Raw genomic sequence first — 26,713 nt, 5'->3', positions numbered from 1 at the left:
GCTTGTCCAGCTTGTCCATGGAAGGTTGAAATTTGTGACTTCACCACTCAGGTCAGTTACCAGGCTGCAGTTGGCGAAGTTTTCAGTCAACTAGGAGGTCTATCATCGAGATATGTGGCTTTCCTTAATTTGTAGGGTCTGGTGTGTGTTCCAGTGGGGGCTTTGGATTTCAGGCGAGTGCATGGGACTTTTATAAGGTCCTGTGTCAATGGGAGTCCTTTGTTAGCTATCAGCTGATGGCGTTCTTTGAGAAAGATGTTTTCCCTGTGGACATCAGGAGGTTGAAAATGTACTAGCACAGGAAGCTACTCAAGCTGTGTTAGTCTCATTGTCCCAGCAATAATCCTTGTGACTTCCTGGAGGTAAAAATCTACCATGTTTGTGTGGTGGCTCCTAAGCCAGGGTGAGCAGCAGTACTCTGCTGCAGGGAGGACCAGGGCATGTGAAGCTGTGTGTAGTGTGTTGACTTTGCTGCCCTGAGTGGTGCCTGTCAGTTTTCCTATAAGAAACCCACTGATAGCAAGCTGACCTTGCCCGGCTGCAGTCTCGGCTTCTCATACATCAGAGTCATGAGCCATGTTGTAAGCAGCCAGCCCTTGTCACCTTGTTGCCACTCTTTGTTTGGCTATGATAACTCAAATGCAGCTGGTACAGCAGACTGCCACAGAATGAAGGCATCATGACTGCTGTCTGGATCATAGGAATGATTTACTGCCTATGGTCACATGTCAGTTGATGGGATGGAATCCATTTTAGTTCCAGTATATGGCAAAGTTGACATGCAAGACTGCAAAGTGATTAAACCCTGCACTGTGAGGAATCCTGCAATCTTAGTAAAACCGCAGGCTCTCTCAATCTGCTGGCCTCTGGCAAGAGGAAATAAAATGTAATTATCTCTCTTTGAATAGAGAGTCCCAGTGACCTCCCTGAGACAACAATGGATGGCAAACTGGGAAATGTTGCAAAAATCTTTCAGCCTGAAAGAGCCAGACATAAATGTTAATTATCGCAGTCACCTTAACAGCCATTGACAATGCGGTCCTTGGCCTGCTCTAATGTTGGATGCAGTAGGTGTCAGATTTCGGTGAGGACCTCCTTACTGAAGCACAGACACTTCATACCTCATTGTTCAGCACAGAGGCTCAGGTAGGAGAATTGGTCTCTGAACACCCTGAGTGGATAAGCTCTCCTGCTGAGAGCCCTCTCCTCATCTCTCTCCTCCCTCTCCAGCAGTTTGCCATGGTCTCTGAGACCTCTGCTCATTCTTCTAGTTATGCCGTATTCCAAAGGGAATGCCTAATAATGCACCCTTTTCTGGGAGCAACTGTTTTGTGCAGAAATCTTGAATTCCACAAGAAGTTCTTCAACAGCTGCCATAGAACTCCTTGTAGACTTTGGCACCTTGAAACAACTGTAAAAAGCACCAAACACTGTAGAATCATAGCCATAGTCAGAGAGAATCAATGAATAACTAACCTGTAGGTAGTTGATGATCCCTTCAAATAACTTGTGGGAGTTCTTCCTGTTGCTGAACATGTGTGTATCTGTGCGAGGTTGACAGAGAGCATTGGTTGGATTGTTGAGCTCCAAAATGGCACCACTGGTGTCAAATTAGCATTACCCACTGATTGATGTCATGATCTGCCTACTCTGCACATTTTCGGCAGATGTTCACTGCCTTTTTCCTAGTCCAGAAAGGCATGCCTTGCATGCATCACGGACACCATTTCTTTTTATTCTTTCACAGAATGTGGACGTGGCTAGCTAGGCAACATTTATTGCCCCTCTCTAATTGCCCTTGATGAGGTGCTGGTGAGTTGCCTTCTTGAAACGCAATAGGTACAGCCACTTTGGAGCTCCTGGAGCTCAAAGGGCACTAATAGCGCTCAGAAAATGGATACTAGTGAGCCCAATTTTTAAAATTCTGAATTTTATGTTTCTCATTCCTCCCAACTCTTTATTTTGTTTAGTTCTGTTTCATATGTTCAACTTTTAGCTGATTGCTGCTACGACATGTTGTACAACTAAAATGCTAAACTATCTTTCCTCGTTACAGATGTTGGCAGACCTACATTTTCTGGGGGTTTTTTTTTACAGTTATAGGGTCAGGAGAAGAAGTTTAATATTTTCATCACTAATTTACTTTCTGATTTTCAAACAGGTGAGTTCTGGCTCGGGTTAAGAAATATCTTCCATATAGTGAATCAGAAAAACACCAAGTTCAGTCTTCTTGTGGCCTTCGAATCAGATGATGAAAGCACAGCTTATGCATCTTATGAAGATTTTTATATTGATGATGAAAATGAACAGTTCAAAATCCACTTTGGACATTTTACTGGAACTGCTGGTATGATTAGTTTAGGCTCTTTGTAGATTTGTTTGTAATTTCATCTAAAGTAACCGATATATCCCTCAATTGATACCACAAGTCATTAAGTCAGGCGTTACATTCTTTTTCTCTTTGACTTAAACGTACCAATCATACACAAGGGTTAGTGAAACAATATGGTTGGTTCTTTATTTGAAGATAAGGCTATATACAGATAATGTTCACTTGGAGGTTTAAGTACAGTACATTTGACGTCTAATATTGCTGTTTGCAGACGGACTACAAGTCAAAGGATGACTACATTATATCCTGTTGAGATAGGTAATGATTGACAGTAGTTTAAGATATGGCCCCTTACAGGTGCAGGTCATCAGATCACAACAACTGATGTGGGTAGTTTGAGTTAGGAAATTTCCGGACTTGGCAGACCTGCCTCGATAAAAAGGGCCCCATTATGCTCAACTTTCACTCTGGAGGGGTGCGGGACTTGGTCGACACAGGTCTGCCAACCCCTGGAAGCAGATCAGAGGCAGAGGGTGGGGGCAGATCACAATTGAGGACCGAAACAAAGGGCCACCCTGGACTCTGTTCCTGTTGTGAGGAAGGAAGCTAATGGCATGTTGCAGACTCGTGGGAGGAGATGTCTGTCAGCAGTCAGGTGAGTAAGGACTGTAATTGTTGGCCAACTAATTAATTACACATTGTGGGCCTTCCATTGGAACCATAGATTTTAATGCTGCCTCTTGATCATGTTTAATGAAAGACCACACAGCAGCAACTGAATACCAGCAAACCTTCACAAGGCCCAGCCATGCAGATGACTGCATCTTGGTACTTCAGCAGATCCTGATACTCTGCATTAACTGAGATTGTCATAGGGGCTGAATTTTAGACACTGCTTAGAGAACCTTTGCCCATTCACTTAACCTTTCATCACCCATCTGTCAGAGTGTGCGCACCCAAATATCCATTATCCTCACAGCAGCACACTGTCATTGCAGCCAAGTGTGACACAGAGGGAGCACGCCGGCAGAGGCATGTTCGCTCGGGAAGCCACCATGCCATGTTGGCGTGAAAACAACAAATGTCAGGCCACCCAGCATTCAAACATTAGTCAGCATTCAACTACATAATCATTTTCCTAATGCTAACGGATACAGGTTATGTGTTGAACCGAGTGAAGAGAGAAGCCTTACGTGCCCATGTGATTTCTTTATTGTCATGCCAAAATGTCACAAGGGAGAACAGCTCCAGAAGAGAGAGATGGCATCCAGGTTCTGTGACCAGGACCTCAAGATTCTGGTCCAGGAGGTGCAACACAGGAGGAACATTCTCTACCCAAGAGGTAGCAGGAATGCTTCCAGCATCACCAAGTGAGTATGACAGGAGATAGCAACCACAGCGAATCCAGCAGGGGTCCAGTGCCAAAATTGGTTGCATGCCCTGCTGTGCTCTGGCAAAGTGAGTTGTTTAGCAGAAGCACATATATGTCCCTGTGATAGTTGATAGCTGAATGATGCCCAAGCTAGGGCACACTTAGCACATACATTGGCACATGGATGAATGTATGGCCAAGGCTCTCATACAGGTCCAAGTAGTCACTGGGGGTCACATGAATGCCCAGTTATATCCACTGCCAGTTTGATGAGTTTCATCCCTGGATGCCAGACAAAATGGGCTTACATTATTGTGCGGGTGGAATCACCCCAGTTTTGCTCTAAGTACGGTAGTGGCCGTGAAAAAAGCCATTTTGCATGCCGGCTGCAAAAGCGAGTTTTTGCATCATATCATCCCATTCCCAGCATGTCCCGCCTCATTAATAGTGCATTCATGGAAACACTGCAGATCGCTGGCGGGCGAGCTTGGATTTGCCTGGCACGCCGTGACCTCAATGCTTCCTTGGTCCAAGCGCCATATTTAAAGTCCACCAGAGCGCATGCCTACTTCAGGTCTTTAGACCAGGACTGCTCCAGGAGACAGATGGCCTCAAAAGCAAAGAATATGGCAGCCCAAAATTTAGTGACACCTCTCTGGGGCACCTGTTGGGCACAGTGGAAGGCTGCCATGATGTCCTCTAACCCCGCTCCAACCACAGGAGGTCCACCAGAGTCACCAATCTGGCCTGGGTGGCGGTGGCAGTGGCGGTCAGCTCCACCGGAGCACAGAAGAGGTTAGGCATCCAGTGCAGGAAGAGGATGAATGCTCTCATCCATTCCATCAGGGTAAGTCAACCACCTCATCACTCTCAACTCACACACTCACAAACTCATCACACATCCAAAAGGATCTCACACCTCAAGGGACAACACCATGAACTCTCACAGACACCCTCACATCTCCATCAGGCTCATATCCTCTAGAGCTCATGCCCTCATTCCATCCATGGCTCTGCTCACCACATAAACATTCCACGCAGTGCTATGTGTCCTGCTCACACTCTCTCCATCTGTTTTCATGCAGGCTCACAGCAGCAGGGAGAGGTCCCGGACCGGGGGTGGAGTTGCCCACATTAGGCATCTCACTCACTTTGAGAAGCGTGCCATCGCGCTGTCAGGTGAGGACGTGGACCCTGCCTGTGATGAGGTTGAGATCGTCAGCAAACACCCCCGTGAGGATCCTGCATCACATCATCCCTCTCTCAATGCAACTGTAAATGCTCTCCCTCCTGCTTTTGACTCTGCTGTCGTGCACTAATTATCTCCACTTTGGTTTACAGGGAGTTCTGCCAAGTGACTGACATCCTCAGCTATTCAGTGCCTCAGCTCCAATCAGGTCCTCACCTTCAGAGAAGAGGACACTTCCTCCATTGAAGAGCTGGAAATAAGCAGCCTGGAAGACCCACCACAGCAATTACCCATACCTCCACTAGGGCAGAAACACACACTTTGGTGGGACATAGATCTAGAGCAGGCTTGGGTTCACAATCTGGTGGTCATTGTACGGACTTGTGTCCGCAGCAGGAGGAGGCAGGCTCAGCTGAGCTCCCCAGCACTTGGAGGATTGCTGGGGAAGAGGCATCTGTGAGGTCCGAGTCAAATGATGAGCCTCTGGATTTGTCCTTCCAACACATCGTGGAGAGTCAACAGAAGGTAGGGAACATTACGCACAGCTGTTGGAAGCCCTCAGCAGAGTGGCACGTGAGTTGGAGGAGAGTGCTCGCCTGCTCTCTGATGAAGTGGCCCACTTGTGCATGCATGGAGGTCTCCACGCAAAGGATGACAGACGTTATGCAGACCTGCATCCCATCATGGTAGCCATGGATGAGTTCCTGCAGTGACAACACGAGAGGAAAACAGGGCACCTCAATGTCTCTTCAGGTGCTCCTTCCCCTTAAGGAGTCAGGCTGGGGCTATTGGGCACCCAAAGGTATGAGGAGCAGCAGCTGGACACCCCTGAGTCATCCACTCAGGAATCTCAGAGGCTGTCTGCTCCCTCTGAGTTCTCTTTGCCTGTGATCCCCCTCAACCTTGTCGTCTGCCACTGCAGAGCTGGCCCACGGAAGAAAGCCAAGGCAAGCCAGGACCTTCAAGGCCTTGGCTTTCCAGAAGAAGCTTGCCAAAGCCATCAGAGGCAACAAGGCCAACCATTGCACAGGCTGTCTCCAACCCCGCTGCTGATGTCAGGGCAGCACCTAGAAGAAGTGTTAGGGCTCGAAAAGTTAAGAAATTCTGATCACAAGTGGTTGCAGGGTGAACACCTTTTGTCACTTTATAATCAAAAAATATAATCACTTTCACTGAATAATGTGTGGTGTTGTCTCTCAGCATCATTTACAGGCTTCGTGAGTCCTCCCATTGCAGCCCCCCATCCACCCCCGCCCCAGAACCCCTCCACTAGAAGTTCAGCTGCATGCAGTGATTGTGGAGGGAGAAGTGTGTGTTTGTGGCAGGGCCTTTCGGAGCCTTGTGCAAGCATTCTCCCATGCAGGCGGAGGCTTCCTCCATCACATTCACCTTACTGTCCTGAGCATTTTCAATGCTTCCTGCTGGGGTCCTCTTTCAGTTGTCCATCTGAATCGACCTGCATCTCCACCCACCCACTGTTTACGCCTGTGCCCATTCAACATGAGGCTCCGCTCACTTTCAGTTTCAACAGCCATGGCAGTCTTTAAGTTTCCCTGTCCTTTCCTTTCCCCTCTCCCAGTCACCCATATCATTTCCCCCATCACTGTCAACCCCCCCTGACCTCACCTTCCACCTGCCCACCATCTGAGTATGGTGTTCCAAAGCAGACCCGAGGCACATCACACTTGTCTAGTCTGTTCTGGGCCAGCGTGTTTTCCCACCAGTGTAATGGTAAATCTGGAATGGGGGGAAGATTCTGGTCAGGCCTTACTTTGCATCCCATTACCAGGATGAAAATTGGGTTCACACCGGCCTCCAGTGGGATTAGCATTCCGCCATTACGGACACCATCTGATGATCCCGCTGTGATTTCACGCTGGCGTGAAAAAGATTTTTGGCCTTCTCATCATATTGTGTCTCCACCCCCCAACACCATGACACACAACACCAAAGGAGCTGGAAAATTCCGGCCTGTATTTTGTACTTGCAGGGCTCGCAATACAAGAGAGATGGCAAGGACTAGGGGTAGGTCAGTGTGGTTGAGGGCGGTTCGTTCAGTTGAGGAAACTGTAATGGAGATTATTAGGGTGCTGTCCAAGCTCAGTATCTGAAGTGGTGAATCATCTATAATAGTGCCAAAGATTGTGTTAGAGGCACATTTGAGTGTGGTACCAATGATGGAGGCGTTGCTATTAGTGCATGAAACAGATTGGGAAGTTGGTTTAGGGGGAGTACGCAGGATGGTTTGCATGCTAAGGGATCTGTGCTATGGCACATCTGCCAGTGACAATGGATACCTTTGCAGAAATGCAGAATCAGCAGTCTCAGGTAGGTCCCCAATGGGTCACTGTATGATAAAGCTTGCCGCCATATTCCTGCTGTATAGCTGGGGAGGTGAGCAGCCTGTCGCCACCTCCCTATTGCAACATGGGAAGCACTACATATGTGTTCCTGAACCAGGGTGCTTCTTCACCTCAATCACCAAATGGTTCACAGTGGTGTCATTTACGAATACAATGTTAATAGCTACTTTCATACACCTTGTACATAGACTGTACTTGCTGAAATGGAATTGGTGGTGTGTCATTTTAGAGTAATAACTACAATTACCAAGCAAACAAAAAACAGCAGCTCCAGTGGGAATGGAGACTGCAGCCAGTAGTCGATCTCTTAGTGATGGTATGAGTGAAGAGTCTGGCTGAGCGTATGAGTGAAGCTTGCCTGTGTGTGAGCTCCCATTCGAGTGAAACCTTTGTCTTTCTTGGTGATAGAGGTCTAGAAGCTTCAGAGAGTTGCCGATCTGAATACTGTAGATGCCACACAATGATGCCACTATGCGCTGGTGGTGGGTGGTCACTGTGGAAGGAGGGGGATGGTGTGGTGAGGACACATGTGGTTTTTTTCCTTCACAGTGTCAAATTTCAGCATTTCTGTTGGCCCAGCACTCATATCTGCCAGTCCTGAGTCTCAACTCGCACTGCACACATGGACGTGACTTGGTAGACAGGCTTTGGCTAGACACAAGGTGAAGTGGTCTCCGGTTAATTGCCAGCCTCTAACATACAATTGCAGGCTCAATTTTTAAAAGGCATCAAGAGGACAACCTGTGGATAATGACGAATCCAGAAGTGATGAGCATGCATGGTTCAGCCCTGATGATATTGAATGCTAAGGGTTGCAGTTGGCATTCTCTCTTGTTGAGGATGGGCATCTCCTGGAAGATGTGCAGCAAAATGTTAATAGGCACTTATGCGGCAATGGCTCACCAAGGTTTTGCTGCTGGATGTGCAGTGAGGTCCTCAAGGCTACTTATGTGAACTGCTTCTCTATTAAATGGTCTCTGGCAACAATGGTGTCCTGTACAGTTCCAACCATCAGTGCCTGGGCCTGCCTCTCAGGATACCTACCATTGTTGCCCTCCTCCTCAGCGGCATCTTCATCGGAGTTGACGGGGTCCTCCTTGCCCTCCTCCTCCTCCAATGATATTGGACTTATGCTGGCTTCTGGCCTCTCAATGTCAATGGCCCTCTGCGCAAAATACTGTACAGCATACAGCAAACGATCACTATCCCAAACATACTTGTAGACGAGTACTGGAGTGCTCTACCCAAGTGGTCAAGGCATCTGAACTGCATCTTTAACAGGCCAATAGCCTGTTCGATGGCTGTCCTTGTCTGCAAGTGGCTGTTATTGTAGTGACAAGACCCAGTCTCCATCGCCCCAATGGAGTAAGCAGCCAAGTCCTTAGTGGGTACTCCTTTATCCCCTTGAAGCCAACCTTAGACCTGGAGTCTGGGCTGGAAAAGTTCTGGCAGGTATGAATGCCTCAGAATAAATGAGTCACGGCAGAGGCAAGGGAAACCTGCACATTCATGCAAGAATGCCTAATTGTGGTGGAACACTACCTGCACGTTCATGGAGTGGAATGATACTCTGTTTATGAATGTCTCCGACTACTGCATTACAGCAATGTGGTACAATCTACCACATCTTGAACTATGGGAAACCAACTGTGGATTATTGGAAAAGGGGGGATCGGAAAGTGAGTGAGGATGGAGGAGAGATTTCATGATCTGCATTTGCAACACCACATCGGTGGGGAAGTTGACGTGTCTCCTGACCCGAACAAAGAGGGCATTTGTGACACTGGCGAGGACCAGTGGGTGACTGATTGAGAGATCAGAGGTCTGCAGCAGATCCCTGGAAGAAACAGGTCACATAGAAATTGCGAGCCGTGGTAACCTTGAGTGCAACAGGCAGGTCATGGGGATCGACTGATTGTGGCACGAGGTCTTCCTCCACCATGGCACAAATACTTTTTCCATTTCTTTTGAAATTCAGAGCTGTCACCTGCACTACCTCTTGGTCACCCAGAAAACTTCTTCAGTGATGGTGCACCCTTTACTTAGGGGAATATCTCCTCCTCCTCGGCCTTCTCCTCCTTCCTGCTGAGCTCTGTGGTAGCTCTGCAAACTCCTGTATGGGTACAAAAGCAAACTACTGTGGATGCTGGAAATCTGAAACAAAAATAAAAATAAAAATAGCTGGAAAAACTCAGCAGGCCTGACAGCATCTGCGGAGAGGAATACAGTTAACATTTTGAGTCCGTATGAATCTTCATCAGAACTAAGGAAATATAGAAATGAGGTGAAATATAAGCTGATTGAGGGGGGTGGGACAGGTAGAGCTAGATAGAGGGCCAGTGATAGGTGGAGGAAAAGAAGAGATTGCCAAAGATGTCATAGACAAAAGGACAAAGGGGTGTTAACGGTGGTGATATTAGCTAAGGAATGTGCTAATGGTGACATTAAGGATAGAAAGCAGGATGAGCAAGTGACAGTTAGCCCTGGTGGGGGTGGAGTGGGGGGAAAGGGATCGAAATGGGCTGAAAGGTGGAGATGAAATAATGGATGGAAATACATTTAAAAATAATGGAAATAGGTGGGAAAAGAAAAATGTATTAAAAAATTATAAATTATCGGAAAAAGGGTGATCGGAAAGGGGGTGGGGATGGAGGAGAGAGTTCATGATCTAAAATTGTTGAACACAATATTAAGTCTGTAAGGCTGTAAAGTGCCTAGTCGGAAGATGAGGTGCTTTTCCTCCAGTTTGCGTTGAGCTTCACTGGAACATTGCAGCAAGCCAAGGACGGACATGTGGGCATGAGAGCAGGGTGGTGTGTTGAAATGGCAAGCGACAGGGAGGTCTGGGTCATGCTTGCAGACAGACCGAAGGTGTTCTGCAAAGCGGTCACCCAGTCTGCGTTTGGTCTCTCCAGTGTACAGAAGACCACACGGGAGCAGCAAATGTAGTAGACTAAATTGAGGGAAGTGCAAGTGAAGTGCTGCTTCACTTGAAAGGAGTGTTTGGGCCCTTGGACAGTAAGGAGGAGTGAAGTAAAGGGGCAGGTGTTGCACCCTCTGCGGTTGCATGGGAAGGTGCCATGGGACGGGGTTGAGGTGTAGGGGGTGATGGAGGAGTGGACCAGGGTGTCCCGGAGGGAACGATCCCTGTGGAATGCCACCAAGGGGGGGTAAAGGGAATATGTGTTTGGTGGTGGCATCATGCTGGAGTTGGTGGAAATGGCGGAGGGTAGTCCTTTGATTGCGGAGGCTGGTGGGGTGATAAATGAGGACAAGGGGGACCCTATCATGGTTCTGGGAGGAAGAGGAAAGTGTGAGGGCGGATGCGCGGGAGATGGGCTGGACACGGTTGAGGGCCCTGTCAACGACCGTGGGTGGAAGACCTCGGTTAAGGAAGAAGGAATACATGTCAGAGGAACTGTTTTGGAAAGTGGCGTCCCTGTTGCTTGCCATTTCAACACACCACCCTGCTCTCATGCCCACATGTCCGTCCTTGGCCTGCTGCAATGTTCCAGTGAAGCTCAACGCAAACTAGGGGAACAGCACCTCATCTTCCAGTTAGGCACTTTACATCCCTCCGGACTTAACATTGAGCTCAACAACTTCAGATCATGAACCCTATCCTCCATCTCCACCCCCTTTTTCCAATAAATTATAATTTTTTAATACATTTTTCTTTTCCCACCTATTTCCATCTTTAAAAATGTATTTCCATCCATTGTTTCATCTCCACCTTTTAGCCCATTTTGATCCCTTCCCCCCACTCCACCCCCACTAGGGCTACCTGTCATTTGCTCATCCTGCTTTCTATCTTTAATGTCACCATTAGCACATTCCTTAGCTAATATCATCACCGTCAACACCCCTTTGTCCTTTTGTCTACGATATCTTTGGCAATCTCTTCTTTTCTTCTGCCTATCACTGGCCCTCTATCCAGCTCTACCTGTCCCATCCCCCTATACCAGCTTATATTTCACCTCATTTCTATATTTCCTCAGTTCTGATGAAGATTCATACAGACTCGAAACGTTAACTGTGTTCCTCTCCGCAGATGCTGTCAGACCTGCTGAGTTTTTCCAGCCATTTTTATTTTTATTTTTGTTTCCTGTATGGGTACTCTGGCTCTGGCCACACAGTGCTGCTGCTGCCTTTCCTTTGCCCAAATGTAAGAAGATGCTGCAGCTGCACCCATTTTTTTCAACTTCCTTCTTTCGCTGCACACTCTTCACCCAGTGAGCCTGGCAGTCTATCCTATCTTGCACTTGGCTGCCCAAAGCAAGGAATAATCCTAAGGGGCCACACAGGTCTGCCCTCCTTCCTCCACAACCTTACCCCCTCCCTCGTGGTCTGCCACCAACCTTTATCTCTGAAGTAAGGCTTCTGTATTTAACATATTACTTTGCAAAGCTCTGCACAAAGGATACACATCTTTTTATGAGACCTTCAGTAGTATTTTTGTCTCCACCATAAATTCGTGACTCCCACACTGTGGGTTAAGGCACTTGGAGCAGCAAAAATTGCGTCTGTTTAAACTCACAACTATTTCAAATGGCCCAGCAGATTTGTGTATCCCATCTGTGTGATTCACGCCCGGCCCTCTTTCACCTTCCGGCAAAATTGGTATCAGCCAGGCATGGGCGGAGATCTTCCACATCTGGGTTCCAATCGCCAATTTTAAATGTCTGCAGAATTTTCCCAACGTGCTGAAATCTGGTCCACAGTCTCAACATTGACTTCATGCTGGGTGGCATACCTGCTCTCAAAATATAGAGCACACAGCTTTCAGACTGCAATTTATGTTTTAGTATCAGTTACAACTTGCTTGCCAATACTGAAGTTTTACTTTTTCGATCAGTCTTATTTGTCTTTCTGAATTTCAAAGGCCTTCCAATTAATATCCTGAATTTTTCTAGCAAAATCTCTAAGTAATTTATGACACAGTCAATATACAAATGAGAAAGCAGAGAAAATATTCTTTAAGTAATACAGATTATTGTACAATGCGATTTCATTTCAAGCAAAAGTGGAGGTGGTTAGGTGTTGTTCCAAATAAATGAATTACTTAACTGCATTGGAGTAATCTTTGTAAGTTATGAATGATACCCTAGTTTTATAAAAAGACATTGTGATTTTTTTAAAATTGTGGATTAAGCATTAAAAATTAACTATTATGAATTAAAATTGTGCATTTGTGAGAACATTCTCAAAGTAAAAGTAGTAAGTATGTCACATGGTTATCAATTTTCATTTATAGCTTAGGTTTTATTAATTTATTTGCTAATACTTAAGGTAAAGGGTGAATCTTTTCTGTTTACCTTGTACCAAGAGTTTCACCTACTTATTACTTCAGTGTACCTGCAATGTAGTACACTGCCCAAAAGTAAAACTTTTTTTATGTTAGTCATCTAACAGGTGCATAGACAAGGGACTGCATTTTATCAACCACCTGGAGATGGGCTGGGAAGTGGGAGGGCAAGTGAAATGGCAGTGGAAGACTTTGGGAGGGAAGGCTGACATCTTCCAGTTGCCACGATATTACCAGCAGTGAGAACCACTGGAAGCCAATTATACTCTTAAGTGCCCAAATAAAGAATATTTCCTGCTCCCACTGGCATTTTACTGGTGTTGGAAAACCACTGGTAAATGTTGGTGTCCTCCCAACGGCTTCCCCAGGGGAAGGGGGGTGTTCTCTTTTATGGCCGCTCCTTTGTCCATGGCAATGGCAGACCCTCCAGTTATGGGGCCATTGCTGTAAGGTGGACCCCTCCCCAGTTATGGGGCTTGCCTGGTCCTGGCAAGGTAAGAAAAAACATACCTTGTCTTTCCTACTTCCTGCAGACTCAGCGTTGGCCACCTCTAATGGTGAAGCTGCCAAGCTGTTGGCCCTCTGGCTATGCCAACAGCTCTGGGAGCTGGGCCCCCATTCGCAATTGGATGGTGGCTCTGGATGCTACCACCAGTAAAATGCTGCCCAGGGTCATGCAGCTCACCTGCATGGGTTCAGGTCTCACCTTCAATCCCACTGAGGGGGACTTCATTCCCAATGAGAAAATTCAGCTCAGTGTTTTTAATCTCCATTTATTCTTCTGGATTTCATGAGCTGGAAAGCTAAAAAATGTACTTGCTTCATGTAAAACAAATCCTGATCAGGAATCCATTTTAATGTATTTTTACAGTTTAAAACAAATGCACTTTTAGAAAATGACAATGATTTTTGAGCATTTTTAATTGATATGTTAGCAGAGGATTTAGGGAATCAAATGTGGTTCTGATTTTGTATTTTGACTTTCGTGTTCTCAATATTGGATCTCAGTGAGAAAGAAAGAATTGCATTTATATAGAGTCTTTCACACTCTCAGAGCATCCCTGAACATTTACAACAAATTGATTAGTTTTGCAGTGGAATCACTTTTCTTATATAGGAAAGCGATAATTTAATAAAACTCCCAATGGAACACGAGGACTTCAGAATCCAGTCACTTTTATTAAGTGTAGTTACCGAGCAAGGATCATGTATTTTCCTGAAGTGAAATTTAAACTGTTCTTTGGGGCCGGTATTAGTTTATTAGTCAAGTCTTTCATTGCGGCATATTACCCCTGGAATACAAGATGGATGTATTTTATAAGGGCAGCATATTTTTCGGTTCTTAAATTTGTTTGGAGTTGTGGTTTAGGTATGTAGTGTACCTGCTTCAGAGAAATAATATCACAGAAATCATCAAACTGAAATTATAAATACTCAGCACACAGTCACAAATACATCTAGAATTATACCACAACAAAATAGTTCCAAATCAAGAAGGGATCATGTATACTTTTTGAGTGCACCTTCAAACAACTTTTTATTTTTTAGCAATTATGTTGCAATTGATTAATTTACTAAGCTAAAATGAACAGTTGTAAGTAGAATGCCATATAGGTGAGTGTATTTTTTTAAATACAGTATTATTTAATTAGATTTAATTCTCTCCATATTGTGTATATAAAATTACAATGTGAAAAAGCCATATTTTCATACAAAGTTTTTGGCTTCATAGGAGTCTAATGGCATATTTTTCATTTATTCCAGGGGATGCTTTTCGAGGGTTTGGAATGCAGGATGATCAGAATGGAATGCTGTTCAGTACTTTTGATCGTGACAATGATGGTTGTAAATCACAGTGTAATATAGAAGCAAAGTCTGTTGACAACTGCAGTGTTTATCAGAATAAAACTGGCTGGTGGTACAATCAATGTGGCCTGGCCAACCTGAATGGGGTTTACCCAGTGACTGAAAATTCACTTACTTCCCATATTCGTTGGGAGACGTGGAGACAAAATGGGGTGCCAATCAAGATTAAGTCAGTTTCAATGAACCTCCTGCGATGTCGTCCACATTTGTAGGTGTGGTCAACCTGCCATTGTCTAAGATTCTGAACTTCAAAAATGATTATTGAATGTTGTATTCATATTAACACAATCTTTAACAGCTCTAATTTTTATTGTTTTGATTTCATTTTTAGGAGTGGCTATTATCCTATATGTCCTATATATTTCACATTGTAAACCAATATACTGCTAATACTAATAGTAATCACAATTATTCACCATGCACTCGTTTTTTAATTCTTTTATATATGACCATTTTACAAGCAATTTATTAATAACAATGCGCTAATCAATAAATACATGAAACTGATTAAGATTGCAAATCTATAAATTCTGTGATATTTATAGAACTGGAAAGGATTAAATATATTGAGCTCTGTTTATGTTGTTGAAACATTCATTGATGTAGTCCGGCCCCCAGAAAATGTCACCTTCGAAATGATGTGTTGTTTTTGGATGTGTATATTTCATTCATCTTGGTACATATTAGGGTAGGTTTGCTGTCTGCTGACATTGGTGGTACCAGTGGGATTTGCTCATTGGAGGCTGGGAATTTGGGTAGTCATCGCTTCCACCCAGTTCTATTTGCAAACTACCCCATTAAAATTTTTTTTTATGATGTACACCTATGTTATTGCATCTCATTTCACATTCATGCTAAATGAATGATCAGGGCCTTCTGTAGTTCTGCTGAATTTCCCGATGTTTGCGTGGAAGCACCGTTAAATGTAAGCTGCATTTCCACGTCAAACTTAAAGGGCACAAGTTTTTTAGGGAAATTATTTGGATATATTTTTCCTATATAGTTCTTGGAGTTATTTCCCGTATGCTTCAGAAGAGGCTGCTACATCTTGAGTATCTTCTACTCTTCTTCATCTAAATTTGTAGGCTCCTGTATCTTGGATAACTGCAATTGATCCCAGTGCCTTTGAGAATAACTTTAGCAAACTTGGTATCAAAGTGAGCATTTAACAACATGCCCAGGATAATTGACATTGAATTATTTTAACTAATAGAATTACGCCACAGTGATAAATGCATTTTCTTACTTCAGTTTTTCACTGCAATGTAACTATGGGATATACAGATGGTCCTTGCATCTGAATTTACAACAAGCTCACATCCCACTGCACTCTCAGCAAAACCACCTGTTTTCACGAACGTCTGTTAGGTTCCATTTTTCACAAAAAAATGTCCAAATTGTGGATGTATTTTGAAACAGTAGTGAAAATATTGGAATACCATGTAATGAGACATAGTTTAACTTATTTTACAACAGTAAAACAATGGTCTGCTCCTGGGCAAATATGCAAGTCTTCTTTGAGGTTTCGCTTGTTGTGTAAGTTGCTAGTTTTCTGGTGGATGGAGGGATTGTGTCAGTTTATCCTGAGTTGTTTAACCTGAATGTGTTAATGAAGCAAATGTTTGTCAGCCGATAATCTGCACAGTCATTATTTCCGATATCAGAGAAAGTGATTGTAAAATAATCCTTTCTATGATTCAGTTGAGCAGGAAGCTCCTTCAAGAAAGGAGATCTTTAACTATCTCCTACAATGCCAATACAATAGCAAAATATTGCAGATGCTAGAAAAATGAATTGAAAAAATGCTGGAAACACTCAGCTGGTCAGGCAGCAATTGTGAAGATAGAGGTAGAGTTAATGGCGGGAGAATTTTAACCTAATTGTGCCTGAAATCAACTAAAGAATATGATAGTCTGATTTGGAGGGAAGATTTTGTGGTCTGCATACTTTGCTATCTACAATCTAATCTGTACAGTATTATAAAAACAAAATATTGGGCCATAACCTCTAATCTCCAGGGCGTCGTACCTGGGCATTACCCCAAAGATGCACTGGGGGTCCCTCTGTAAGGATTGCATAGCAATTGCCTAGGAAGTTCAAACTTCTGTTGGGCAATTACCCTGCATTGGGAACCATCCGATACCCCAATGTAAATTGGAGACTTTGGGTGGTTCTGACTGTCTTACGGGAATAGTTACGCAGGAAAGAAGAATTAGAAGAATTAAAATCACTTCTAACTCCCGGGTAATTATAGTACTGACTCCCACTGACCACACACTGCAGCCTGACTACTCCCCCAACCCCCCGGCTAACCTCCTGACCTCCCGACTATTCCCGCCCACACCCCGACCCCACTACAGGACCTCCCAACTGCTCCTCTGCCTTCCCAACTACCCTCCACTCCCCGACTAGCCTCCACCCCACCCAACTACCCTCCCAACACCCCCAACTACATCCCACACCCTGACAACGTTCTTGACTACCGTCCCAACCCCCTGACCACCACGAATCCTGACTACGCCCCCACCCTGACTACCCCCACCCCCCTGACTACCCTCCCAACCACCTCCATCCCTGATTAGCCTTCTGATAAACTGCTAACCTGAGTCTTCTGCACTCGACTTGTGTTACAAGGGTGTTCAGCATAGCAAGAGTTAATGTGTAACTGGGGTAACAGCACTGCTCACATTATGATGTAGAGAGTCACAAGATAATAGACTGAGTACAATAGTAGTCTGGTAGAAGCCAGCATGAGGATAGTACCTAGTAAGGGCTGTACCTTGGAGATGTATATAGTTATGTGTTTTGAATAAACACTTAGCGGGGATTTTCCCCTCATTGGGTGGGCAGGCCCGCGTGAATCACGCGCTGAAATACTCAGCGCTACCTGGGCAGGGGGAGAGGAGAGCAAGCACAGAAGTCAGCACATGTGTGTGGGTGCACTCTCAGAAAGCTCCCGGAAGGCACAGAGTTGCAACAGGGAGCTGAAGATTTTCCACATTAAAAATAAAGCTTTAAAATAAAAGGATACAATGTCTCCTCATGTGACTCTGTCCCATGAGCAGGAAGGTGTTGAAAATGAGCTCTGAAAACATTTATTTTATTTTTAGTTAACACCAGAAACCTCATCCCGCCTATGGATGAGGTTTCCTCAAAATCCAAAGATCATTTGGCCTATTCGCCCACCCGCCAACTGTAAGGTTGGATGATAAGGGAGAAATTCTATTTAATGAATCAATTAATGGGCTTAACAGCCCGCTTAATTGTGCTGACTCCTGCGCACCCACCGACTGAAATATCATGCGAGTGCGTGATGGCATCGGGTCACTTGCCCTAAGTCATCGAGCGCTATTTCAAGCTCATGCTTGTCGGGCACATGCCTGCACGCCAAGCTGAAAATCCAGCCCTTAATGTTCAACCACATAAGTCTCCAGACCTATTAGTGAGACACTGAACATGGTGACAGTGAAAGAATAAACCCATAGCCTCAAGGAAGCTGAAGAAGGATCCCAGAGAATGAAAAAGTAAAGAAACTGCAGTCTGAACTGAAGATCTGGTCAAACACAGTGTCATAGGATCTAGCCAGATCACAAAAGACTGAGTAAAATTCAAAAAAGAAAAAAGAGGCAGAAAGGTGGAAGAAAAAAAAACTTCACTGTGCTGCTAAGGGCTGCAGATCTCATGGAGGTCCATTGTGTGAACCCATTGCTTGTGCAGCCAACGGACTTAGTGGGGTGAGCAAAAGAAAAATTCAGTTCTAAGCCAGAACTAGTTTTCTGAAATCACTGCAACCAGTACGTGTTCAGAATGGCACCATGCCATGTGGCGGCCAAGCTCGTTTTCAAGAAAAGAAAGAAGCGGAAGGTTTAAAAACCTCAGCCAAAGCTGGGAATCGATTATACACCCCCAAATCCCCTGATATCATGGAGCATGCTCCAAATTGATGATTTAATAAATTGTTGCAGAAAATAAATCCCAAAGAAGTCGAGTCTGTGATCACAACAGAATCCTGCCAAAACCTGAAAAAATGCAGGAAAAAGAGAAAAACTTGGCGCTGCGGCACCATCTTGGAGGAAAAAAATTTCAGTGGTTCCCCCTGTTCTAAAAAACAACCATGGAAATCTGTCCTACCAGATCAATTTGGGCTGACAAGAGGGCCAAACCAGATGCAAAATCGGGTGTCATGGAGAAGAGAATTTTTAAGTTACCAGACTACAACAGGATTAAATAGGAAATCAGGGGAAGTGCAAGTTAATACATTCTCGTGCTTATGTGATGAAATGGCCAACAATGTAATCATACAACAAGGTATAGATGAATTCTCAACTACATTTAGTGAGGTATTAGAAGCCTTTGACAAATATTTTAAACTTTAAGTTGTGGAGAGCACAGACCTTAAAGTAATGTACAGCTAACTCCCACCTTTCGCGACTTCCTTGTTCTCTTTTTCACTTACCTGCGCATTGCACTTTGTACACTGCCTTTCCTATCGTGTGAGCAATGTTCGCTCATCCATGTTTTTTCTCCCTCTCTCCTCTTTCCCCAGGTCTTTTGGCCGGTGCTGAGTGTTAGTATGTTGATCCAGGCAGGAAGAAGCTTCCCGACATGGAGGGGACATGGCAGCTCGTCTCCTTGCCCATGCTCTAATTTTTAAAAGAAAGTGGCAAGAGAGGCATTTTATTTGGTCAAATGATTATTATTCTGAGAGCTGAAGCACGGCTTGAACAATTCTGAAATCTGAAATAAAAATACATGGCCCTGGAGAACATGAGGAGTTAAATAAGATGTTGAATTACTTCAGAAAAAGCTGTACTGGAACCATCAGTAGCAACAAAGCAGTTCACCAAATTGTGGTATGTATTGGCAAGAGGTCAACAAGAAAATAAGCAGCTGAAAGAACAGTTGATTGTCCTCCAAGATCAAATACAGGAGGAGTACATAACCCTTCAGCAGCATGAAGAAATGAAGACTGCCTTGAATAGCAGAATGGAAGAACAGCAGAACAAACTCAAGGAGACTCTGTTGAATTATAACAAAACTCAAGGTGAAGCAATTGAGCTTCACAAAGGACAGGGAAGCCTGTTGAAGGACTTTCACAAGCTACAAGGATCCCTCAGGCCAAAGTGTGCTTTCCTGGAAAATTACAAAGAGAAGCAAAATTAATTTACTGTCACTCTGAATGAACTGAAGAATCAGTTGGCAGAGAAGACTAAGCAATGTTCTATATTCCAGGAAGAAGCCAAGGGGTACAAGAAAGAGATTGAAGTGCTGAAGAATCAGCTGAATGGAAAGAGGGAGGCATTGAAAGATAAAGACATAGAGCTTTCCAAGCTATGAGCGGATACCAGAGCCATGAGTAGCACAATTACAGAATTGAAACAAGTTAAGACTTCACCAGAGACAGACCTGACCAAAAATGAAATCAAAATGAAGGACAAGTACAATGCTCTGCTGCAGATGGAGAAAGAAAAGACAAATAAGATCAGAAAATGTATATCTGGTGCTGAAGATTAAGGAACTAGGAGGAAAAGCACTGGATGCCTCAAACTTACTGACACCAACAAGTTGTTGAAAATTGATATGGCTGAAAAGAAAATCAAGAACCTAGAATGTCAAGAAAAAGTTGAATAGTTGCAAGAGAAAGTAAAAGTTTTCACAAAGGAATGTGAAGAGTCAAAGAAACAATGAGCCGAAGTAAAACTAAAGAATGTGAGCTTGAAGGATAGCATACAGGAATTAGGCTCTGCTAAGGGAAAACTGTTCAGCGCAGAGAACCAACCTTCACATACAGAAGATGTGTTTGCAATGGAAAATTAGACCTTGATGAACTTTACGTATCAGAAGTCTCTATTGAGTACCGTGTCTGAAACAGGAAAAGGAATTACTGATGAATCTGAATAGTTGGTTGAATGCAGAATTAGCAACCAAAACTGAGGAAATTCTTGAGCTTCAATCCAATCTGAAGAAATTAAAAGATGTGATGTGCAGGATAGAAGAAAAATTCTAAGAAACAGATTGAGGGTATAACAAGTGAATTGAGAGAGTCTAAGGAGCAGTCAGTGATCATGAAAGAAAGATCCTGCGGAGAGCTCACCACAATAGTTGCTGAGCTGAATAAAGAGATTAATAACCTCAAAAAAGAATTGTCAAATAAGAGAGTAAATAAATATTTGGATTAAATTGTGAGTCACACAGAAATGAAAATTCCATTTTTGAAACATCAACTTCCAGGAAGAACATGGTGGACCTCATGGAAAAAGAAAACCCAAATCCACTCTATGAATGAACAGAGTGAACATTCCCTTTGGAAGGAAAGGGACAAACCCGTGGTATCTGAACAAAGATGGGTTGTTGATAAAGAGAAACACAACTCTAAGGAGCGCAAAAAGTGAATCAGATGCAGACATGCAAGTGCCAGAAACACAGAATACTATGATTTCAACTCCAAACCAAAAAAATCTACCCATAGCAACTGAGACTGCCACTCCTCCAAATGTGACCAGAACAAGTTCTGAAAGAATTGTCAGGCCTCCAGACCATCTGAATTTATAGGCCAGAATTTTCCTGTCAGAGATTTGGGGGCGGGGCCTGCTTGCCGACGGATAACGTCGCGAGGGACCCCCGACATCATCCTGGTCCATTTAAATTTTTAGGAAGACAGGCGGACAGCGAAATCAGCTGTCTGCCCGTCAACCTGTCAATGGCCAATTGAGGCCATTGATAGGATAATTAAGATCATTAAAGACCCTGTCCGTCCAACCTTAAGGCTGGTGGGCAGGCCAGGAGCCCCAGCGGGCTTCTGAAGAAACATCAAACCTCATCCACTGACGAGATGAGGTTTCATGTTTGTGTTTAAAAACTTTAATAAAGTTTCAGTGCTTCTTATTAACATGTTCCATCTCACGCACTTTGACAGCTGAGGATTCCCTACCCCCCATCCGCACCCCCCCCACCCCCGATCTCCCCCCGCCCCCCCCACCCTGTACAGGAAGCTGTAGTGCTTCCTGTCGGGCAGGCCGCTGGGTGGGCCTTAAATGGCCCGCCCACTCAAAATGGTGGCAGGCCCCATTTTGGTGGAGGGAGTTGGCTGCCCAGCCACCTCCGAGCCAGTGGGGCCCGCCCACCCACCAAGGGTAAAATTCTGCCCATAAAGTCAGAGACGTGACGTGAGTGGGGAAGAAGGGGTAGCATGGAAATGGAGATTGCATTGTAAATATGTTAAGTTTTGGCATAGTAAGGGCTAATATGGGACTGGGGAACAGTAACACCCACTAGTAGTCTCATAGTAGCCAGCGCGAGGACAGTACTTGGTAAGGACAGTAGCTTGGAGATGTACCTAGTTATGTGTTACCAATAAACACTTGCTGTTCATACAAGCCTCCAGACCTCGTAGTGAGATATTGAACAAACCCTTACATCACAGGTAAGACAAACATCACAACACAATGTACTTTTCTCACCTGGCCCGAGTTAGAAGGCCGGGTGAGAAAGGTACAGCTACGTTTCAGTGTAAGGAAATAGCAGTGGATTTTTAAAAATTCTTTCATGGGATGTGGGCATCCCTGGCAAGGCCAGCATTTGTTGAGCATCCCTAATTGCCCTTGAACTGACATTGCTAGGTCATTTCAGAAGGTACTTAAGAGTCAGCCACATTGCTGTGGGTCTAGAGTCACACATAGGCCACACCAGGTAGGGATGGCAGATTTCCTTCCCTATAGGACATTAGAGAACTGGATGGGTTGTTACAACAATTGATGATAGTTTCATGGTCACCATTATTGAGACTAGCTTTATATTCCAGTTTTATTAACTGAATTCAAATTCCATCAGCTGCTACATCCCCAGAGCATTAGCCTGGGTCTCTGGATTACTGGTCCAGTGACATTACCACTACGTCACTGTCTCCGACTGTGATTGTCACTCCACAGAAGTTCTGGCCCATAGTCTCTGCTGGAAGTCTGAAATAAAAACAAATTGCTGGAAATACTCTGGCAACAGAGCATCATTTGTGGAGAGAGAAGCAGAGTTAACTGTAACTTCCAATGGAGTGGTAACTGAGTCGGATTTTCACTCCGCTTGAAAGTTCTTACCTTAAATTCAGGCGATCCTATCTTGCCTGGCCTTCCGGCTCAGGCCTGGTGAGATCAAGGCAGTGCAGCAAGTCCCCACAGCCTAGTCTCGAGGGCTGTAGAGTTACAGGAACATAAGCCATGCCTGCTTTTTTATGGCACTAACTGCCATAAACCAGGTAAGTTTAAAGGTCCAGCCAAACTTTAAGGTCTTTGGCAAGCAGGGAGAAGGTATGTAAATAAGGTAAGTGGGTAGGATTGGGGAGGGGTCGGGTCGAGCCTTTAGAGGTGGTTCGGGTGGGGCCTTGAGGGGGGTCAGGTCAGGCCTGGGGAGGGGTTTGGGTCAGGCTTGGGCTGGGGAGGTGTGTCAAGCCTTGCTGGGGGGTGTCGGGTCGGCCCTGACGGGCACTGGGGGATGCAATGTCGGGTTGTGTCAGGCTGTGGGGGTATTGGGGGTGGAGGCAGGGCTGAGAGTCTGGCCTGGTGGCAGGAGGGGGCAGATGCTATTGGGCTTCAAGGTGGCGGGGAGTGTGGAGAGAGTTGGGACTGGTGGCAGGAGTGGGGGGGGATGTCGGCAGTCAGGCCAGGCAGTGGCATGGGGTGGGGATGTTGTAAGGGGTTGGGAGGATTGTAAGGGGTGAGGGGGGGGGGGAGAGTCCCCTGGGGGTTTGGGGCGTAAGGGGAGCCCTGTGGGGAGTTGGTGTGGGACTGTACAATGGTAACCCAGAAGTTAGAATTAGTTTTAATTCTTCTAACTTTTTCTGGGTAACTATTGATATAACACAGTTGGAAACATCCTAAGTTTGCGATTTAAACTGCATTTTCGAATGGTTCCCAGTGCAGGGCAATTTCCCATGGGAAGTTTGCACTTCCCAGGCAATTGCCTTGCAAATCTTACCTGGGAACCTCCTTGGTGGTGGTGGGGGGTGGGGGTTGGAGGGGGGGGGGGTGGGGGGGGGGGGCGGGGGGGGTGGTGATCCCCCAGCACAACTTTGGGATACCCCCCAAAATACGACACACTGGAGCTTAGAACTTATGTCCCATACTGCTTCAGGTCAATGACCACTTTTATTTACCCGATGACAGGCCATTGACCTAAAATGCTAGCTTTGTTTCTCTCTCTATAGAGTTATAGCAATCCCTCATGCCAAGGATGATTCTTTCTTGTGTGTGGCTGGGATGTCAGCATTGGCTGTGAGTTTGCAGATGGCTTTTGAGCCCTATCTTAGCCTTGCAGGCTCTCCCACTGTGAAGACATGAATTGTCAGTCAAAGGAGGTGGTGGCAGATTGTTGATTCAAGTAGCTGCCCTCTCTTCCTCTCTTCTTGTCTTTCTTTCTCAGTGGATGGTCTTGTTGATTCGAAGATCTTGACACCATTTTAAGAACATATAAGAAATAGAAGCAGGAGTAATCCACATGGCCTGTCAAAACAGCTTCACTATTCATTGCAATCATGGCTGATCTTCGACCTCCAATTTTCCATCTGCTCCCAATATCCCTTGGCTCCCAGCTCAATTTGTTTTTCCTCAGCTTTAAATATATTCAACAATGGAATACCCACAATGCCTTGTGGTAAAGAATAAATAACTCTTTCTACAATTGTACAGGGCTTTGGTGAGCCCTTACCTGGAATACTGTGTACAGTTTTGGTTTCCAAATTTAAGGAAGGATAAACTTGCATTGGAGGCAGCACAATAACGATTCACTACATTGGTCCCTGGGCTGAGGGGCCAAAGATTCACAGCCCTTTGAGTAGAGTAATATCTCCTAATCTCAGTTGTAAATCATTGGCCCCTCATCCTGAGATGGTGCCCCATGTTATAGATTCAGTATCTAACCTGTCTAGCCCCTTCAGAATCTTATATGTTTCAATGAAATCATCTTTCATTCTTTTGAACTCCAGAGGGTATAGGCCAAATTTATTCAGCTTTCATCATAGGAGCCCCTCAGCCCAGGGACCAATGTAGTGAATCGTTATTGTGCTGCCTCCAATGCAAGTTTATCCTTCCTTAAATTTGGAAACCAAAATTGTACACAGTATTCCAGGTAAGGGCTCACTAAAGCCCTGTACAATTGTAGAAAGAGTAATTTATTCTTGTGCTCAAATCCCCTTGGAATAAAGTTCAACCTGCCATTTGCCTTCCTAATTGTCTGCTGGGCCTGCATGCTAAGTTTTTTTGTGTTCCTTGTACAAGTACACCCAAATCTTTGATCATCAATATTTATAATTTTCACACCTTTTTAAAAATATTCTGCTTTTCTATTCATGTGACCAAAGTTAATAACCCTACACTTCCCCATATTATACTCTATCTGTTGCCTTGCCTTTTTAAAAATTATTTTATGGGATGTGGGTGTCGCTAGCTAGACCAGAATTTATTGCTCATCCCTAATTGCCCTTAAGAAGGTGGTGGTGAGCCACCTTCTTGAACTGCTGCAGTCCATGTGGTGTAGGCACACCCACAGTGTTGTTAGGGAGAGAGATCCAGGATTTTGACCCAGTGACAGTGAAGGAACGGTGGTATATTTCCAAGTGTGAGAAATGGAGGTTATTCTTTTTAATATTTTTGGGGACCATTGTGTTATTCTGTAGAGAAGTTTGTGTGTCTGTGTAAATGATTTGATTTAGCTGGATAAAGGTTACAAGAGCCAGGTTGTTTGGCAGCATTAAAAACATGAAAAGGATTGAGGTGTTAGGTTTGAGGTACAAGTGAATACATTGGATGTAAGATTTGCATTTTTAGTGAAATTGAGTTTGTCTGAATATCCGAGATGAAAGGGGGAAAAAGATGTTTTAGAGTTACTGTGGAAGCTTAAAGGAGCTGTGAGAGGTAGCAGCTAGAGTTATAGCAGGAGATGAGCTGGGAGCTGGACCCCTAGTCTGGGAGAAGAGGTGGTTTGAATCAGGTATCCAGTTAAGCCAGAAAATCTTTGGACTGCAAAAAGTAGTCCGTTCTAAATTCTTGGATTTCCATGACAGAGTGGAAGAGAGTTAAAAGGGTCATGTAGTATGCCTTCATTAAAGCTACAGCAGTTTGCTTTGGGTAATATTACTGGATTTTTATAGTTAAACATCTATAAGAGAGTGATGCCTGGAAGGTACTTACTTGTGGTTTTGACCAAGGAGAGATTTTTTTTTGGGGGGGGGCTGTTTTGCAAGACTAATTTTTAACTGTGTAACTGTAATCTTGTGCATTTAAGTTCTCTTTTATTCTTGGTAATAAAACTTAAACTTTTAATTTTTAAAATCCCAAAAGTGTACCTGGATTTCTTCCTGCTGAGATCAGTATGTTTTCTTCTCCTTTTCAGAATACAAAAGAAGGGTATGGCCCATAAGCCAAGTTTCTCTCTGGGATTTGGTTTGCACAGGAATTAACATCGGCTGTGGTCATAACACAAGTCAGGTTGGCAAGTGGCTTGGAGGGGAACTTAAAGGTGTTGGTGTTCCTATGTATCTGCTCTCCTTGGCCTTCTAGATGGTAGTGGTCATGGGTTTGGAATGTGGTGTCTAAGGAGTCTTGGTGAGTTGCTGCAGTGCATCATGTAGATGGTACACATTGCTGCCACTGTGCTTTGGTGATAGAGGGAGTGAATGTTTGTGGATGGAGTGCCAATCAAGCAGATTGCTTTGTCCTGGTTGGTGTCAAGCTTTTTGAGTGTTGTTGGAGCTGCACTCATCCATGCAAGTGGAGAGTATCCCATCACAGTCCTGACTTGTGTCTTGCAGATGTTGCTCACTCTCTTAACCTGTCTACATATCTTTGCAGCCCCTTTGTGTCCTCCTTGCAACTTATATTTCTACCTGGCTTTGAATTGTCAGCAAACCTAGATACATTACTCTCTGTCTCTTCGTCTGACTCATTAATATTGATTGTAAGTAGCTGAGTTCCCAGTGCTGATCCTTGTGACACTTCAGTAGCCACAGCCTGCCAGCTTGAAAATATCCCATTTATCGTTGTTTCCTGTGCATTAACCAATTCTCTAACCATGCTAATTTATTACCTCCAACTCAATGAGCCCTTATCTTGTGTATTAACCTTTTGTGTGGCACTTTATTGAATGCCTTTTGGAAATCCAGGTATACTACATCTACTGATTCTCATTTGTATACCCTACTACTAGGTACATCGTCAAAGACTCCAGTAAATTTGCAACACTTGATTTTCCCTTCATAAAATCATGTTGACTTTGTCTAATCATAGAATGATTTTCTAAG

At 44.5% G+C, this 26,713-nt stretch overlaps 1 protein-coding gene across 3 annotated transcripts in view; it reads left to right on the top strand.

Annotated features, from left to right (window-relative positions):
• Positions 1-15,003, top strand: part of angptl5 (angiopoietin-like 5) — a 38,738-nt gene extending 23,735 nt beyond the window's left edge. For 2 of the 3 annotated variants that reach the window (XM_041199533.1, XM_041199531.1), the window contains 2 exons: positions 2,162-2,347; positions 14,326-15,003. In XM_041199533.1, coding sequence (XP_041055467.1) covers positions 2,162-2,347; positions 14,326-14,639 — 500 coding nt within the window. In that variant the 3' untranslated portion in view covers positions 14,640-15,003. The remainder of the gene's footprint in view (positions 1-2,161; positions 2,348-14,325) is intronic. The other variant, XM_041199532.1, reaches the window with a different exon arrangement.
• Positions 15,004-26,713: the final 11,710 nt, after the last annotated feature.

This window comes from Carcharodon carcharias, chromosome 11 (assembly GCF_017639515.1).
Source record: "Carcharodon carcharias isolate sCarCar2 chromosome 11, sCarCar2.pri, whole genome shotgun sequence".
Taxonomy (NCBI): domain Eukaryota; kingdom Metazoa; phylum Chordata; class Chondrichthyes; order Lamniformes; family Lamnidae; genus Carcharodon; species Carcharodon carcharias.
Note: the sequence above shows the minus strand (reverse complement) of the source record. Positions and strands in the feature narration are given on the sequence as shown.